The sequence below is a fragment of the Phaseolus vulgaris genome, chromosome 10 (assembly GCF_000499845.2).
Source record: "Phaseolus vulgaris cultivar G19833 chromosome 10, P. vulgaris v2.0, whole genome shotgun sequence".
Lineage (NCBI taxonomy): Eukaryota > Viridiplantae > Streptophyta > Magnoliopsida > Fabales > Fabaceae > Phaseolus > Phaseolus vulgaris.
Genome location: NC_023750.2, coordinates 15,518,775 through 15,533,141, shown reverse-complemented (window position 1 = coordinate 15,533,141; position 14,367 = coordinate 15,518,775). Strand labels below are relative to the sequence as shown.

The window sequence follows — 14,367 nt, the reverse complement described above, 5'->3', positions numbered from 1 at the left end:
TTAAAACTGGTTTATTTTTTAGTTAAAGTAAAAATTAAATTAAATAAGAAAAGATACAAGAGTTGATCGACTAAGAATATCTATCATTTTTATTTCTCTAAAATGTTGTATTATTTTGCATGTAAGAGAGAAAGAAGAGATTTGGATAAATTAGTTTAGGTAGAAAGTCATTCAACTCGTAATTATGATACATGATAACGAAATTTTCTTGTGTTGATTTAATTTGCATTTAAAAATCTAAATTTAACTTTATTTTATTTCAGAGACGAAAAGAGCACAAAAGTAATAGATATCCTATGAAATATATAAGTTGTGCTTGATCTAGAATTGAGAAAGGCCTATGTTATGATGAAAAGTAAATCATACAATCTATAACTTTATGGTGAAAATTTGGAAAAAGAAAAACCATACTTTCTTTTATAAATTAAGTCCAAAACATGTTTTAGATTAATTTTTTTTTATACATACTTGATAAAAAAAAGTTATAATCGAAACCAAAGTCAAACAGAAAATCATAACATCTACTCATAATAGTGGAGTTGAAAATAAAAAAAAATGAAAATGTACTCATAATAGTGGAGTTGAAAATAAAAAAAAAATGAAAATGTAGAAAGAAGGTACGAAGGTGTAGAGAGAATTTATCTAATTAAATTACATATTTTCTAACTTTCTATAAAACATAAAGTTAATCAATTCAACTATTAAATTTTATGTTTATTTTTCTCCGTAGAAATTGGATATATGTTAAAAATAATTCCAACAAATCATACATTATGCTTAAAATATTATTACATTACCTAATTTTAATATAATATTTAAAACGCATATTTTTATTATTAAACAATATATATATATATATATATATATATACACACACATAATATTTGAACCAGGTGAATTTTTTTATGCATAATTATTAAGATAAATTCACCAATTTAAATTTCGATCCTAAAAAAAGCTATCAAAACAATAATTGAATGCTTTGTATATATATTCTTATACATGTCCCACACCAGCACCTGGTCTTTTTGTTTGGACGGAGACATGTTATTCGCCCCCACAATCATCATGGTAACATCTGAGCTCTGATTGTTTTCTATTTTAATAAAACTATTGTTAAAAAAATAAGGATTAAAAGAACTTAAGATTAAAAATTGAGTATACTTAAAATAATATTTTGATTTTAAAGGAATTAATTTAAATTGAACAGTAAAACATTATTTTAAAATCTATTATTGAGCTTTTATATCTAAAGTTAATTTTGAACAGAAAAAACTTTTTTCTGTTTTAAAATCAATTTAAGTCCCCGTAAGATTAATTTTAATATATATATATATATATATATATATATATATTTTCTAGGATTGAATGGAATTCAGGTACATAAGTACACATAGAACTTTTAATCATGTAGAATTTTATAAACACAAAAAGCGAAAAAAATTATTCCCAAATTAATTGTATCCATCAAAAGTGTATTTTAAAAATGAGCTCTTAGAAGGTTGGCGTTGATGGTTTTTAAAAATGATAGTATGATATAATTCATGGCATAAATTGGTGTTGATAAGTAAAGTAATATCCTATTTAACAATAGTGCGACTGCAACCTCAAGTGAGTCATGATGACAGCCAATGTGAATGCTCCCCTATTAACAAAGATGCTAGATTTTCCAACCCACTATGAATTGGAAGGAAACGGGAAATTACCAGAAACTCTGAAATTTCTCCTACGCATTCTTAATTGCAACAGACCTTGCTTTCAGATTCAGAAAGATTCCCCTGACGCAAGAAAGTAAATCAGAGGCCCATTAATTATTGAACAACTCATGGAAAGTATGGCAATAATTGATTTATCAAACTTAAAAGCAAGGAAGAAAATTCTTTTCTACAAAGAGAATATGGAGCGAAAGGATTGAATATAATTAAGAGAGGATATGGTTTCCACATTGACTAATGAACATGGAATTTTTTGTAGTCAAGTGAGGAATATGTAGAAAAGCAAAGCAATCAGTGTGTGTCACACAATGCCTTCACTTAAAACCTATTTTGCACTTCAACCTTATGCTAAAATGAAAACCTTAGTGACTTGGGAACATACTCACATAACTTAGTCCGATTCAAGGCATCTGGTTACAGTACTTAAATCTTTTAGAATATTTTAGTGAAAGTCTGTTTGGTTGACATTAAAAATTAATGTTACACTTTCCAGTGCAATAACACATTTTATAAAGCACTTTCTCCCTAAGTAAGTTTTCTTCTTCCATGAAAGGGAGTTTCCCTCCTCCACACAAACAATAGGCACTGAGAATATGTTTCCTAAAAGCTTTTAAATAATAAGCAGATAATAACTTTCGTTAAGATCTAAAAAGTCTGAATTTTAGTATGAATTAAGCACCATCATCATTTAGAATCCAGCTCAAACGGGTTATTTTTATTTCCTTTTATCATAGAAAAAAATAGTTTACTAATAATATATTATACTTGTTTCATTTACTAGGGATAGGACTTATAGCTAACATATGGTAGGTCTTGCAAATTACAGAGTCACAGTATGATAGTTGATAGCAGAATCAATAGTATTTTACCCGCTTTAAATATACCCTCTCTTATGAGCATATAAAGTAACAGTATGATTGATTTAACATCACTCAACTGGAACCTTTTGTAATTTACAATGCAATGCATACCTATCATAGTATAATCAACTGATGATGCTGATTCATTAATTTTAGAACAAATGAGAGATGCCATGTACTAATCATAGAAGAGTAATAAATAGTAAGTTGAAAGATGTAGCTCACCAGCAAGAAGCAACAAAGCTGTGAAATACAACACGGAGCTGCAGAGGCATATACTGGTAATTCACCCAAGCAACTATAGGCCAGAACTGCAAGTAAAACCATATAACTTCAAAAGGCTAACTTTTCAAACCCATGAGCTAAACAGAAGACCACTGTTTTCATTGCCATACCTTCCATGCAGTCAATTGAACAGAAGGGTAATCCTTTTTAACTTTGTTTGTGACTGTAGTCCAAGGTCTTCCTGCATACCATTTAATTACAATGAAATGCCTCACAGGTTGTATTAATCATGTAATACCGTTTGTATTATCCATAAAATAAGAAGTCATTTTTAAGTCAGGTCTTTAAAATGTATTAGAACACTTAACAATGCCTGAAAAGCTGCTTACATTTTAGGTGTAGTGTATTTTCGGAAATGTTATCTATCACTCAATGTATACTAGTCTCTTAAATCTTGAAAATTGGTTTCTGTTTTCTTCTTTATTTCAACTTTCCAGACTCTCCACCCTCTTGGTTTGACCAAGTCATTTCTTTGGGAGTTCTATGCATTTCTCATAGACGAGAACATGTACTCTCTTGTAGATCGCAACTCAGACACATGCAAGTAGCCTATATTGAACTCCTCGAAGTTTTATATCCAATACAAAAATTCCTACGGACAGGACAGTTTAGGAAAATAAAAACTTAGTTGCTACACTCCTTTATATGCTTCTAAGGTAGGAACACCAAAAACACTGTTAGAACTTATTTTATTTATTTTTACTATTATTGATCACCGATTTCATATCAGTCAAGGGTTGTTTGATAAAACTGAAAAGTTTTGCACTGAATTTGTTTCCTTTGAAATGCTAAAACTGCACCAAAAGAAATCACTAAAATTCTTGTCAAAGAAAAACCTCTGACATTATTTATCATGTAAAGAATTAAATAATTAAATAACTGTTGCAGAATACATTTAGCATTTCCCATATGTTATCCGTGTTATGGCAGGAAATATAAGAATACACTGAGGAAACTCATTTTTAAAGTACCTCATTCCTGAGCAATACACCATATTGACATACAAATACTAACTTCAGCACTACGAAGTTAAGAAATAAGCAACAACAAGCGACCAATTTCTTGTATTGAATCATGGTAAACACATAAAAGAAGGTATTTAGAGCGAAACAGTTGAATGGTTTCTGTTTTGATCAGGGAGGTAAGATGCAGAGTAGACAAGACATTAACAACAAAAGTTGGCATTAAGGTTTAATGTAAATGTTTCAAAAATTAATTTGTGTAAACTGAGGTATAACATAAAAATGCGAACATATTTTATAAATGAGTATACCTTCTATAACCAAGCCATAGTACATCATGAATAAGAAGTTGTTCCATGGGGAACTGGTTATCTGTTCAAGGATCACCTAATAATAGGACATTTCATTCATTAGAGCATTAGTTAAAACCTTGTAGCAGGACTAAGAACATTACAGAACCTAACACAATACAAAATAATGTCCCTACAAGTAAAAGGGCCAGAGAAAAGTAACACAGTTTCACAATACCTTCTTAGCAACAGTGTCATTGCCTTTCTGCCCCTTAAAAATTTTATCCATTAATTTGTGGAGAAAATGTCCAAAGGGTCCCGAGTAGGCAAAACCATAGAGCTGCAAAAAAAATGATTTAAGATACGCTCAGTCCTTAAAAAATTTCACTACAAACTTGAATTTCTGCTTCATCTTAGGTGACACGGTGTATTTATTTTTTTTATATGATAATTGGATGAGAGTTCTGAAATGGTTGATGGTAAAGAGGATATTCTAGTTAGCTCCATGGAAAATTCCGACGATTTTTAGAAAATCTGTCCAAATTGAAAATGAAATTGAAACAGTGATTTCCCTTATAGAACGAATAATTTAGGAGAAGCATAGTTAAGGAAAATGGACATACCATGAAAAGAAGGAGCCTTCTCAACTGAAGCTTCTTGGCCCCAGATATCTTCTGTGCGACGGCATCGCTAAAACCAGCCAAAACTGCTGCGGTAATTGCCTAACAACCAACAAGGTTTTTTTAACAACCCCGTTAGTTTCTTAATTAAAACCCAAACTGAAAATAAATTAGTGAAAACAATTTCTTTCAATCAAACCCAATTGTTTATTCTCTTTCAAATCAAGATGAGAAAAACAAAAAGTGTGTGAAAAGAAAGATTTGAAACCTTGGTTCTGAGGGGATGGAGCTGAAGCTGGTGAAGATATTTCTTGAAAACATGGTTGACTTTGTCAGACATGGTTGTTGATCAAGCCCGGATCTTGTGTGTGTTTAGTTTGTGATAGTTACTCGTATCCTATGAAAGATGGAAGGAGATGGAGAGTGACCAGCAACATAGAAAATAGAGAAAGACAAAACAAAAGCATTAGAAAAGGTCAAGAAATACAAAGACGTTAGGTGGCAAAAGCAAATGAAGGTGCTACACATGAATCACACGATTCACACACAGCATTGTTTTGCAGAAGGGTGTTAACTCATTCATCACAATACTACACCAAAATCAAATGTTATCCCTTCCCAGAAATTCTTAGCTATTAATTAATTAATTGATAGCTACCCTAAACATTTAAAAATAGGAGCAGAAGAGAACGAAAAATGAAGGAATCTCTTCTTTCCAATGAAGAGGCATTTAACTATGTTTATGGTAATTGCACCCGTGGAAGCCTCTGTTGATTGGATCCTATTGATCCCATAGATTTAAATCATACTAATTGGATTTCTATACATAAGATTAATTACTTTTTCATTTAAATTCAGATTAAATCAATTATAAGTAATTACCTGAATATGAAAAAAATTATTAGACACCGTCAAATATGACTTGGTGAGTAATCCGACTGCGAATTAATGATTACAAATTGGATAGTTTGACGAACTCAATTTTAAATAAAATTCTACAAAATATAATTATATAATTTAACAATTTGTTTTTTTTATAAATGTGTTTTTATGTTAGGTATCATTATGTTACTTGCCATCAGATAGGTTGATACCTCAAGTAACAACAATCATCTGTCATCACATGAAAAAAAAAATTATTACAAAAAACAAAAGAAAGAAAGAAAACACTACAAGAAAATCATGAAATAGAAACCAATTTTTAAAGACTAAAATAATTAGTTACATTAGGAACTAAAATAGAGACCATTTTAGAAACTAAAAAGAAATTTGGTTTATAAATTAGTTTCTATTATTGTTAAATAGTTTCTAAATTGGTATCTAATTAGCAACTAAAGTTTTAACTACCAATTATTTAGTTTCTAAATTTGGTAGCAAAAACCTTGGTTGCTAATTAGATACCAACTGAGAAACTATTTAACAATAATAGAAAATAATATAAACTAATTTAAAAACCAAATTTCTTTTTAGTTTCTAAAATGGTCTCTAATTTAGTTACTATTGCAACTAATTATTTTGGTTTCTACAAATTGGTTTCTATTTCATGATTTTCTTGTAGTGAAATACAAAAAAAAATGAGAGGAATAGACTAAAATTCATTTGTTAACAAAAACGATACATTGATAGACTATACATATTCATAAATAATTCTAAGAACGGATTAGATAGAAGCCTATTATACCAATGAAATGATTCTCTATGAATAAATCCTAAATTAGTCAACTTATCAGCACATGCATTCCCTTCACGAAAAATATGAGTAATCCTAAACCTGATTTTCCTACAGTAATTAAGACAAGTATTTCATTGATTACGAAGTATCCATGGAACATTAGTACTAGCAGTAAACACAACACAAACCAAGACAGAGTCACATTCAATCCATACATTAGTAAGTCCCATCTTTTGAGCTTCCTTCATAGCATGTATAACTCTATAAAACTTAACAACATAACAATCTGAACTTCAATAAACGCATTGGAAGCACCAATAAACTCCCTCATACTTCTACAGAAAATACCTCCACAAGTAGCAAGACCAAGATATCCCCTAGTAGCCCCATCAGTGTTAATTTTAACTCAGCCTGGTGAAGGAAACTCTCATCTAACAGGAAGAGGACGAAGAACTTTACCAGTACGAGTATTAATACCAAAAAAACTTAATCACGTTGAAATCCAACATATCATTCTTCATTGAAGTTTTAGACAAATTTCCCACTAGACAAGTTAAATCTTTAATTATCGAAATAGCCCTAGAAACATCAATCTTATCCTTAAATCTAGCATAATTCCTCGTACGCCATATCATCCAGATAGAAAAAGTTGTCACAACAAGCTTAATCAATTTAACCAAATGACTACTATCACTCTCGATAAAAGAAAGAAGATCATCCTTATTAGAGAAATGAAAAGTAAGAAAAACCTGTCGAACACAACTCTAAATATGCAAAGCATTAGAACATTTAAAAAATAAATGTTGAATAGATTCCTCGTGTTATTCACAAAGCGTACAAATAGAACATAAATGCAAATCTTTATTCTTAATATGTTGATCTGTAGGAAGCTGTCCATGAAAAAATTTCTAGAGTACTAGAACTTTGGAAGGCATAATAGATGAAGACCAAATGAATTTACCCCAATCACAGGGAACTCCTGGTTCCAAGAAAAAAGTCCTAGCCGATTTAAGAGTGAAATGACCAGACTCATCTAGAATCCAATTAGGAATATCATGTTCCTCTCTAGCCATAATATGATTAAAAAAATATATGCGGTAAAAACAAGAGAATATTCCAATCACAACCTGTCCAAAATTGAGAAACTGTATCCGGAATGCTAGCACCATTAGATAACCTTGCAATATTTGCTAAAGAAGTAGTAGAACACCATTTATCATTCCAGAAATTAATAAAAGTACATGTACCAACAGTCCAAGAAGTATAATCAAGTATAGTAGAATAAAACTGCTTAATTTCAGGCCAAAGAGATGATGATCTATAAACCATTCTAAACTCGTATTTTGATTTAAGAATCTTGGCTTTCATGAAAAAGACCAAGGTCTGTTGCTATAAGCAAAGTTCTAAGCAAGCTTAAGAAGATATGTATTATTTTCATGACGAATATTAATTATCTTCAAATCCCATTTCAGGGTAACTATGCATTTTGTTTATTGTATTGATATTGTGTTCTAGAGTGATATTATTATTTATTGATCGTATTGATATTATGTTTGAGAGTGTTCAACCTCCGAAAAATTATAATATTTAGTTTTAGAAGTCTATTTTTAAGTGTTATGTTTCTAGTTGTTTTATGATATATGTTTAATTCACCAGTACGTATATTTTAATTACATTATGAATATTTTATCAAATTTCGGTTGATTGTAATTTTATGTTGATCTTTGGGTGTACATTTGATTGTGATTGATCTAATACCATTACTTTCATTTTGTATCATATGAAGACCAATGCAAAATGTTGTCAAAATTTTGACAAATATAAGTAATATTAATTAAAATTTACGTATTAATGAAGTATAAAAAGTATATATTCCTAAATGTGATATATAGTCTTACCTTTTTAAGAATATGGAAATTCTTCAAATACATAGAAATAGAAATGAAGCATAGTTGGATAAATACAAGTTAAATCAATGAAGTTAAGTAGAATAGTGTTGAAAAAGTTTTTACAATATTGCTCATCAAAATGTGGAAGGTATCCATGGAAGTTTTAAATATGACTATTATTTCATGCATTGGATGTGGATCATATTTCGTGTTACTATTCTTGGAAGCAATATAGTAAACTACTTCAAATATTTAAAAAAAACTCATATTTTGGTTTCATATATGTTATTATGAAAAAACTAATATTTATTCTTAGATAGAATTTTAGTATTTATTAGTCTTGGACAATATTTGATTTTAGTTTTTCGTAATTTGGTATGGTTGGTGTTCGCGAACGAGGTTGAAACCAAGAGAACGATTGAACTACTCCTCGGGCAGTCGGTTTGACCTCACTCCTTCCTCTTAGTTGAACTCTCATCCTTCCCTCTTCCACTTCTCCTCCTCGCTAGCTCAGACTTGGATGTTGATCGGTCTGAACCGAATGTCGAATCAAGATCTCGTTGTACTAACCGCACCGATACAATTGGTTTGAATTTTTTTTATAATTATAATAGGAATAAAAATAATCTTAATATTTTTTAAATGAAAACTCAAAATATTATTATATCAATTACGACTAAAATTAATGTAATATGTATTATAATAAAAAATTAAAGTTTTGTTAGAAAATATATCACATTAATTTTTTGGGACAATTAATATGATATGTGGTACAAATTATATCGCTTATCCCAAATAATCAATGTAATATGTCGTATTATAAAACTTTAATTGATTTAAAAGAACACATTCTATATCAATTTCTCGATTTTGCATAAATTTAATAATTAATATAAAGTTAACAAACTTATTATATCAATGATATCTATATTGAATATGAAAACATGTAAATACTGATAAATAACTCATACAGAATGATATTCTTAAAGTAGTATCGACTCCATAAATATTGTCACTGGATGAAATAAATAAATATTGTGACTAGATGAAATAAGAGTGAACAAAGATTATTGAACTTGCATGATGAAGATATTCTTCCTCCTTTGGGGCCTATTACACTCTTGATGATATGAAATTTGATGAGTGGTTAACTGGGGGAGATGGATCATCTAGACATGGAAGGTGGCATTTTGGGAGGTGCAGTTGCTGGGCCAATCCAACCTGCATATAATTTGTGTAATATCTCCTTCAATTTTTAAAAAAGGAAAAAACAGCAATTGAAATTTGTAGGTTATTATAGTTAATATTCTATGTATTTGAAATTTAAAATATAATTAACGTTTAGGATTTTTCTTAAAGTAAAATTAAAATTCAATTTTGTTAAATGATATAAAATGTCTAACAAATTTAATTAGGATAAATAAATTTTCAAGAAAGTAAGTATACACTACAAGGAAATCATAAAGTAGAAACTAATTTTTAGATACCAAAATAATTAGTTGCAATAGTAACTACATTAGAAAGACCATTTTAGAAACTAAAACAAAATTTGGTTTCTAAATTAGTTTATATTATTGTTAAATAGTTTCTAAATTGGTATCTAATTAGCAACCAAGGTTTTAACTACCAATTTAAAAACTATTTAACCATAATAGAAACTAATTTAGAAACCAATTTTTGTTTTAGTTTCTAAAGTAGTCTCTAATTTAATTACTATTAGAATTAATTATTTTGGTATTTAAAAATTAGTTTCTATTTCATGATTTTTTTTTTATATATTTAACTTGTAAGATAGAGTTATACTTGAATTATATAATATAATTTGATTTTAGTTGAAATCTTTAACAAATCTAACCACTTCTCATAAATATAATGATAGTTGTTATAAGAAATTTGATATTTAATATTATCAATAATCTTATTTAAATATACAATTAAATTATTGGCATTTAAAATTATTTTTTAATTATAATTTTTTAATTTTGAAAAAAAATATTATAATACTTTCTTTTCACACAACTATTATTATATATATTTTATTACAAAATATATTTCTTAGTAGTTGTGTAGGAGGATTCAATTGTTACATTATATTTCTTTTAAAATCACAATTCATTTAATTAACTTATTAACGGTTTATTAATATTATTAATTTTATTATAATATTATTAAAAAGAGATTGAAATTAGGATAATTTTTTATGTAATAAATACCTTTGGAAGGGTTAAAGCCTCTTGCTTTTAGCTCAGCATATTCTTGGCATAAGGCACATGGATCGCAGCAGCAAGTAACACAGCAATCGCAACAAGGTTCTTCTGGTAACCCAAACTTTGCTCTCAGTTTCTCTCTGTAAATGCAGGAGTAGACCCAGTGACATGTTGCCAGCATAAGTAATCCATACACACACCCTTGTCCAACGCAAGCTACATTCATTCTCAACACATTTTATTACCTATATATCACAAATCATCGATATACCATATACTAAAATTGCAATCATCTTACAACTTCGTCCTTCATCCACAATTTCTGCAATTTGGCCAAAGGTGATGCACGGTAGACAGCAAGTTACAAAACCTGCGTTTTTAATTACAAGGAAATATGTAAGAAATGAATTAAAGATTGAAAGTACGTGAAAAGAAAACACGATTTAAAATGATGTTACATGTTATAGGTTCTTCTCCACAGCCACATAATTGAGCTGACCATTTGGGAGGAGTAGAATGAGGAGGTAGCATGTTAGAGATTCAAAGAAAATGTTTGAGATAAGCAAATGCAGTTAATGGTGGGAGGGAGACATTTGAGGGTGGGTTGTTTATATAACCCAAAGCGTCCAAGCAAGGTCAACAAATTGGTTTTGGAAACATCGACTTCATCAAAGAGTTGAGTTTGAAATTGTTGATGCGGTTGTCTTTAGGCATAAACATGAAATCATGTTACATGCCGGACTCCTTCAGACATACCAAATGTCTCTTTTCCTTAATCATTTCTCTTGTCGGTTTTAAAAACTTCCTTCTGCCGTCTCATCACTCTCCACTTTCATACAATCAATTTTCTACATCCTTCATATTTATATTACTAAATTAAAATGTATTGAATTAATTCTAATTGATTTTAATATTTTAATTTTATTGCATACTTTTATTTATTTATTGTAAAGTTCTTGTTTAGTTGTTGGTTTTTGTGTTCTGAGAGTATTTTTTGTTTTTGCATCGTTTGTTCTGTGTTTGTTGGAATCTTATATATTGTTTTTCTTTGTTATTATGACTATTGTGTTGTAATGTTTGTCGGTTCCTTATTGGTTGGGTGTTAAGAATTTGATTTAGGATTTTGTAGAAGGGTTGAAATAATTATAAAATATCTCATTTTTTTATTTTTTTTTACTGATAAAAAAGGCAAGAGTAAGTCAACACTATTGAATAAGTAGTGGAATTTTTCGTTTACATCTCATTTTTTCTTCTGCATCGTCTTAAATATTAAAATCTTTACTTTCTCGTTTGGTTTAAAGTTCTTTTTGAAATCAGTAACTCGGAGACTTTTAATATGAAACTTAAAAGAGTATACTTTATTACAAAATCTATAACATTAATTTGGAAATCATATTTAAATTTTAGATTGTGTTGTCAGAAAGTTAAAATTAATTTTTAAATTATGTAATATAAAAATCAATATTGTATTTCAAATTATACGATTTGAATCTCTTTTATTATAAAATAATAACTTTTAAATTATACAATCTAAAATAATAAATTTATAAATTTATAAATAACTTTCAAAATATACAATCTAAAATAATAAAGTTTTGAATTAATAAATAACTTTCAAAATATACAATCTAAAATCTAAAAGTTATAGTTTACATAAATAAAAGCTTTCGTATTGTGTTTTATATGTGTAATCCAAAAAATATTTGTATATTATACTATCCAGATTACGTTAATAAAATAGAATCCAAATATTTCATATGGACAACAATGGTGACGAGGTAGCCAAAAAAGAGGGTGCGGTGACAAAGGGTGGGAGAAGGGGGTAGGAACATTTGGTCTTTTACACACCCCAATGGAAGAGCAGGAAACCATCTGGGTGCAAAACGAAATATCCACAACTAAAGGAAGTGAGTGACCCAACACACATCTTGTATGCCAAATTCTTCCTACAACCAACCTTTTTAAACCTGCACCCTAAATAGTTTTAAATTTCCAAAAATGCTCTTCATTTCAGAAATGAAAATCCAAAATTAAAAATAATACATTCCAAAAAAAAAAATCTGTAGAGATTATTATGTTTTGGAAATAAAAATTCGGAACAAAACTCAAAATCTCACTCTAAAAAATCCAGAAAATTTGGGTGCAGTGATACCGTGCGGAAAGCAATTGCCATCTTCTATTAGACCTTGTTTGGATTGGTAAATGTGAGCCGAAACATTTTAGACCCAAAATGGAAAGTTCTTAAGTTCACCAAAAATATTTAACTAACTTTTCTTGGCAAATTCTTTTACCATCTCCATAGTTTCATAGTTTCTTCCTCCATAAATTTTTCAATTCCAAAATTACTTTGAGCAATTATTATTATTTTTCTCATTTCTAAATTGTATAATCTGTGACCAATGAGTAACTAACAATCATGTGATAAAAAAAAGTTATCCCAATTTTAGAGTTCGGAGTGTATTTTCGCTCGAAAATATATTCTTAACTCTAAATTTTCTTTAAAATAGAATTTTGTATTCCAAATTTTAGACTTTGGAAGGTATTTTTTTATTCGGAAATGTATTTTGAACTCTAGAATTTGGAACACGTTTGTATTTTGATATTTAGAGTTTGGAAGGTATTCTTTTGATTTGATATTTCGAACTCTAGAATTTGAAACACAATTTTGTATTTCAAATTTTGGAGTGTGGAAGGTATTTTTTGAGTTCGAAAATGTATTTTAAGCTCTAGAATTTGGAATAGAATTTTTTTTTTCAAATTTTAGAGTTTGAAAGGTATTTTCGAAACTAGGAAATACTTTCCGAACTCAATATGGATTACAATTTTTATTTCAAATTCTATAATTTAAAATGTATGAATATATAAAAAGGGAAGAGGAGTATCAATAAAAAGGATGAAAAAATAGCAAAACTAACATTTCATATGTTCTATGTCGGGTGCAGAAAACAAAACACGGGGGTACAGTAAGAAATTATACATCTTTTGGGTCATTTGCAGCTGCGAGTCTTTCCTATTCGGCTAATCCAACATAAAGACAGAAAATTCTTCTTGTACCTCCATGCATTTCCTCCTAAACCCCATATTTTAGAAAATACCAAAATTATTCTTCTTGGTTAATTTTTTTGGAAAATTTGCATTTTAAATTGTAGAATACAAAATAAAAAATTTACATTTTGAAAAAAAATCACTAATATTAACTTCCAGGTTCTATAATCTAAGAAATCTTCAAATTTCATATTCCAGAATTAAAAGAAAACATTAATAAAATATGGAGGTAATTTTTAAAATATGGGGTACAGAAAAATAAAATAGGGGGTGCAGGAAGAATTGCCCTAATTAAGACTCGGTTATTTTCCAAAGATGATGGATAAACACTGAACCCAAGACAACCCAGTATTGAAATTTAAATTTACCTGTCTAACTATTTTATTAAAATTTAAAATGTAATTGTAGAATTTTCAAAATAGCAGGATGATGTTGACATGATGGTAAAGTCAATATCGTGCGAACGGTGGCTTTGGTAGCTGAGAATTATGGATGAATGTACTACATAATATGGCACTACAAATTTATAAATTAGACTAGAAGAACACTTGTTTGATGTTGTTTTAATGCTCTAAAATGGATCATTAAATATTCATTCTTTGATCGGAAAGTAGCAAGTGCTCTCACGCTGAATTCCATAATACCCTTTATTGCACTTATTACGTCCTTTTCATCCCAATTACAAGGCCATCCATTAATAATTTTCTTCTGCCCTTAACCAATCTCGCATTCAATTATTGCAAAACCGATATCATTCCAAATCATGGAGTCATATCTTTCACCCTTGAAAAAATATCTTCATTTTCTTTTAGACTATGTAAG

The 14,367-nt window shown here is 28.9% G+C and overlaps 1 protein-coding gene across 3 annotated transcripts; it reads right to left on the bottom strand.

Moving 5' to 3' along the window:
* Positions 1-1,515: 1,515 nt before the first annotated feature.
* On the bottom strand, positions 1,516-5,554 carry LOC137818742 (peroxisomal membrane protein PMP22). Of its 3 annotated transcripts, none has more exons than XM_068622325.1 (8): positions 5,468-5,554; positions 5,001-5,129; positions 4,736-4,834; positions 4,351-4,452; positions 4,134-4,209; positions 2,971-3,041; positions 2,801-2,886; positions 1,516-1,778 (listed from the first exon to the last, which is right to left on the bottom strand). In XM_068622325.1, exons 2-8 carry the CDS (start codon positions 5,070-5,072, stop codon positions 1,727-1,729), a joined length of 558 nt encoding a protein of 185 aa, XP_068478426.1. In that variant the 5' UTR covers positions 5,073-5,129; positions 5,468-5,554; the 3' UTR covers positions 1,516-1,726. The 3 variants fall into 3 exon arrangements, with proteins under 3 accessions (XP_068478426.1, XP_068478425.1, XP_068478424.1); XM_068622324.1 differs by lacking the exon at positions 5,468-5,554 and adding an exon at positions 5,220-5,439; XM_068622323.1 differs by lacking the exon at positions 5,468-5,554 and having other exon boundaries at positions 5,001-5,450.
* Positions 5,555-14,367: the final 8,813 nt, after the last annotated feature.

Coding starts and splice junctions, on each gene's coding strand:
- LOC137818742 (XM_068622325.1), bottom strand. CDS start 5,072: ATGTCTGACAAAGTCAACCATGTTTTCAAGAAATATCTTCACCAGCTT. Junction 4,453..4,735: donor GAAGGCTCCTTCTTTTCATG/GTATGTCCATTT, acceptor TTTTTTTTGCAG/CTCTATGGTTTTGCCTACTC. Junction 3,042..4,133: donor CTATGGCTTGGTTATAGAAG/GTATACTCATTT, acceptor AATGGTATGCAG/GAAGACCTTGGACTACAGTC.